The sequence below is a fragment of the Phalaenopsis equestris genome, unplaced genomic scaffold, assembly GCF_001263595.1.
Source record: "Phalaenopsis equestris unplaced genomic scaffold, ASM126359v1 Scaffold234454, whole genome shotgun sequence".
Classification (NCBI taxonomy): domain Eukaryota; kingdom Viridiplantae; phylum Streptophyta; class Magnoliopsida; order Asparagales; family Orchidaceae; genus Phalaenopsis; species Phalaenopsis equestris.
Window position 1 is genome coordinate 34182 of NW_018252368.1, and position 3764 is coordinate 37945.

The window sequence follows — 3764 nt, forward strand, 5'->3', positions numbered from 1 at the left end:
ACCTTCACATGATGTTTGTAAGCTCAAACGGTCCCTATACGGTTTGAAACAGGCTCCACGGGCCTGGTTTGAAAAATTTCGCAATACCCTTCTCAGCTTCTCTTTTATTCAAAGTCAGTATGATTCATCATTATTTCTTTGCAAAACTGAGAAGGGAATTATTTTGTTATTAGTCTATGTTGATGATATTATCATCACAGGATTTGACAATCAATTGATGTCTCAGCTATAAAAACGTCTTCAGGGTTCTTTTCATATGAAAGATTTAGGGTCATTAACTTATTTCTTAGGACTCGAGGTTCACTCTTCTACCGCTGGTATTTTTCTTCATCAGCACAACTATATGAAGGGACTCATTGCTTTGGCTGGTCTTCAAGATGGCCGCTCCACTGATACTCCTTTGGAAGTAAATGTCAAATATCAACAGAATGATGGTGACTTTCTATCTGAACCATCTCTATATCAACAACTGATTGACAGTCTCAATTATCTGACTATTATGCGTTCTGATATTTCATTTGTTATGCAACAAGTTAGTCAATTTATACAAGCACCTACACATCTCCATTTAGCTGCAGTTCGACGTATTGTTCGATATTTTAAAGGTACTTCTCATCGTGGTTTGTTTTTTTTCTGCGGAGTCTCCTATCACCTTAACAGTCTATAGTGATGCTGATTAGGCTGGTTGTTCTGATACACGCCGATCTATTACTGGATGGTGCATGTTTCTCGGCAACTCTTTAATCTCTTGGTAGAACAAGAAACAAGGTTGAGTGTCTAAGTCATCTACTGAATCAGAATATCGCACTATGTCCTCAGCTTGTTCCAAGATCATTTGGCTTCGGGGTGTGTTGGATGAACTTAGTTTTCCTCAGCTTGAGTCTACTTCTCTTCATGCAGATAATACTAGCGCTATCCAGATTGCTGCTAATCCAGTCTTTCATTAGCGCACGAAACACATTGAAGTGGACTATCTTTACATTCGAGAAGCCTATGAGAATGGTGTTATATCTCTTCCTCATACCACTTCTGATCTTCAAACGGCTGATATATTTACTAAGGGTTTTTCTCGACAATGTCATCAGTTTCTTGTCGGCAAATTGATGTTTCTTGATCAGCCACCATCAATTTGGGGATATCAATCAGGAATAAATGAAATCAGGGAGAATAAAGAGTTTACTTCTTCGCAATGTTGCAAAGAAGGAAATATTATATTTGCACATGATTCTTTCCTTTTAGCTGAACATTTAGATTAGAAATATGTATTAATTAAATTACCTAAAATAGATTATACAGAATAATATGTACCTAAAATAAATTGTACAAACTATTATTTATTGGAATGAAAGCAAAGGAAAAGACATTTAGCCTATTTGCTCAAAATATTGATAATTTTAAACGTAGAGTGTGAACTGTCACATTCATTGTCTTCTTTTTCTTATTTTTGATGTGTATCATAAAAGAAGTCATTAAGAAAATATTTTAGCTTAATTGTTATATTGTTTCACTTTTATTTGGATTTATTTAAGATTGTTCGTTTTTAATAGAAAGAAAAGTTTATTTTTCTTGAATTTATTTGTGTTTATTAGATAAGTTTAAATTTTTCTTTTCAATGATATCCATTTTGCCTATTCGACCTTGTTTATCTGAAGTTGGACTTCATTTAGCAGTAGTCCTTCAAAATGAAACCTTCCATATTGGAGCTAACCTTTCATTTAGAAGTTTTTCATTTGCTTTAAATTTATACCTTTTATTGTAACTTCATTTTTCTTACTATTAAAAAAGTGGGCTTAATTGATTCAAAGGTGGTTCTTGGTGCCTGCAGTTTGGCATTCCAGTGTAAATACTTAATGATAATTTTTTTTTCGTATATTTGTTTTCTAAATCAGCGCTTATGACTTGTCATCCATATATGGACTTAGTGTTGTTTGATATGATACTACTTTCTATTGTAGGTTGTGAAAGCAGCTGCAAAAAGGCCGGAGATATTAGTTCAAGTTGGCTTGGAGTACAGGTATATGCCTCCAGTAGCTAAACTAATCGAGATAGTTAGAAGCGGAACAATTGGACAAATCAAAATGGTGTCGATCCGTGAACATCGATTCCCTTTTTTGGTTAAGGTACAGTTGACTTTAATGTGAATAGTGCATTATTCATCAGTTCAATGGGTTCTATGATGGTAAAAAAAGATCAAAATGAGTGATAGAAGCTTGAAAAATAATCACGTTGATTTTGGTCTACGCAAGCAATGCTTCATTATATTTGCAATATTTGGATGGAGAGCATTTTCTCAGTGAAAATTTAACATCAAATGATCTAATCAAATATTTTTGGAAGCTTTACATACGTACCACTCAATTCCTATGTTTTTATCTATTTAACGCCTAAACTTCAACGTTTACTTACATGCCACCTTACCCATACATGAAAAGGTGTATTTCACCTTGTATAAGAGAAATGGTGATATTTTTGATGTGATATGAAAGATTTGGGTGGTATAATTCTAAAAAGTAACGTTTGGTGTTAGATATGTAAATACATAGGAATTGAGGGGTACGTTTGTGAATGCCCCCAAAATTTTTTTGCATAGAAAAAGTTACTAGGCTAAGATGGCCCATGTCTTGTGCTTGTTTTAAGCTCAACTCGAGTCTGTCATGGCCCATGTCTTGTGTCTGTTTTAAGCTCAACTAGAGTCTGTCATGGCCAGTCATGTATATTCCTTTTCACCCAAGGCTCATAAATGTCTTCCGTTTATTTTCTTAACTTTTTATAGTTCTAGTTGTTTAGCTTATTTATTCAACATTTATATCTTGATAATATTAGATTTTTTAGCTTTCTAATTCAAGAATTGCACAGGTAAATAATTGGAACAGATTTAATGCTAACACTGGTGGAACTTTGGTTGAGAAATGCTGCCACTTTTTTGATTTGATGAGACTATTTGCAGCTGCAAATCCAGTTAGTGTTATGGCTTCGGGGTCTATTGATGTCAATCACAAAGATGAAATATATGACGGAAAGGTGAAATGACTCATTTGGGCACCCATTTATTTTATATCTATATGCTTTGTTTCCTGTGATTAAAATGCCCAGTTGGATGCTGTTAAATTCCTTGCACTTATATGTGATTAAAATTAATAGCAAAATTTTGTACCTTAATTTTTTGCTCTGAATAATATTGCTATGAAAACTAATGATGTGGGGAAATATGCCACTGATTTTTCAGGAGATTTATTTTTCAAATTGTGCAACCTTAAGCCATGGATTCAATGGTGCTTTCTTGCTGTGTACATCTTGATCTGATGCATATTGCATCAGATCGCCTTTATTACTAATAAATGACAAGGAGCTTAGAAAAAAATAGATGAATCTATTGTGTACAATTATGCAGTAAGTAGTATGCCTCAAGGCTTGCCTCAACTCAAAACACCATGAGTTACGCATCTCATCTTGGCCTAATGGGGCATATTCCTCACCAGGGATGAGGTGCATGTGCAGGCATGCCTCTGCAAAATTTGCAACTGCCTCGAGTCTTGCGTCAACACAAAACACAATGAGATGTGCATCTCTTCTTGGCCTAAGGGGGCATATTCCTTACCAGGTATGAGGTGCATGTCAAGGCAGCCTCCGTGCAATTTGCAACCGACATAAGCTTCAATAATTACAATGTAGGCAATTTAAAATTTTATAATATACATGCACGCACACGCGCGCGCGCACATACATAAATATATATATACATATACATATATATACATATACAT

At 34.6% G+C, this 3764-nt stretch overlaps 1 protein-coding gene across 1 annotated transcript in view; it reads left to right on the forward strand.

The window, feature by feature from the left end:
• LOC110038945 (inositol 2-dehydrogenase/D-chiro-inositol 3-dehydrogenase-like) overlaps positions 1 to 3764 on the forward strand; it is a gene marked incomplete at its 3' end in the record, with an annotated part of 14973 nt that overhangs the window by 8004 nt on the left and 3205 nt on the right. The window contains exons 3-4 of the mRNA XM_020743878.1: positions 1956 to 2120; positions 2857 to 3021. Of these exons, the coding sequence (XP_020599537.1) occupies positions 1956 to 2120; positions 2857 to 3021 (330 nt within the window). The remainder of the gene's footprint in view (positions 1 to 1955; positions 2121 to 2856; positions 3022 to 3764) is intronic.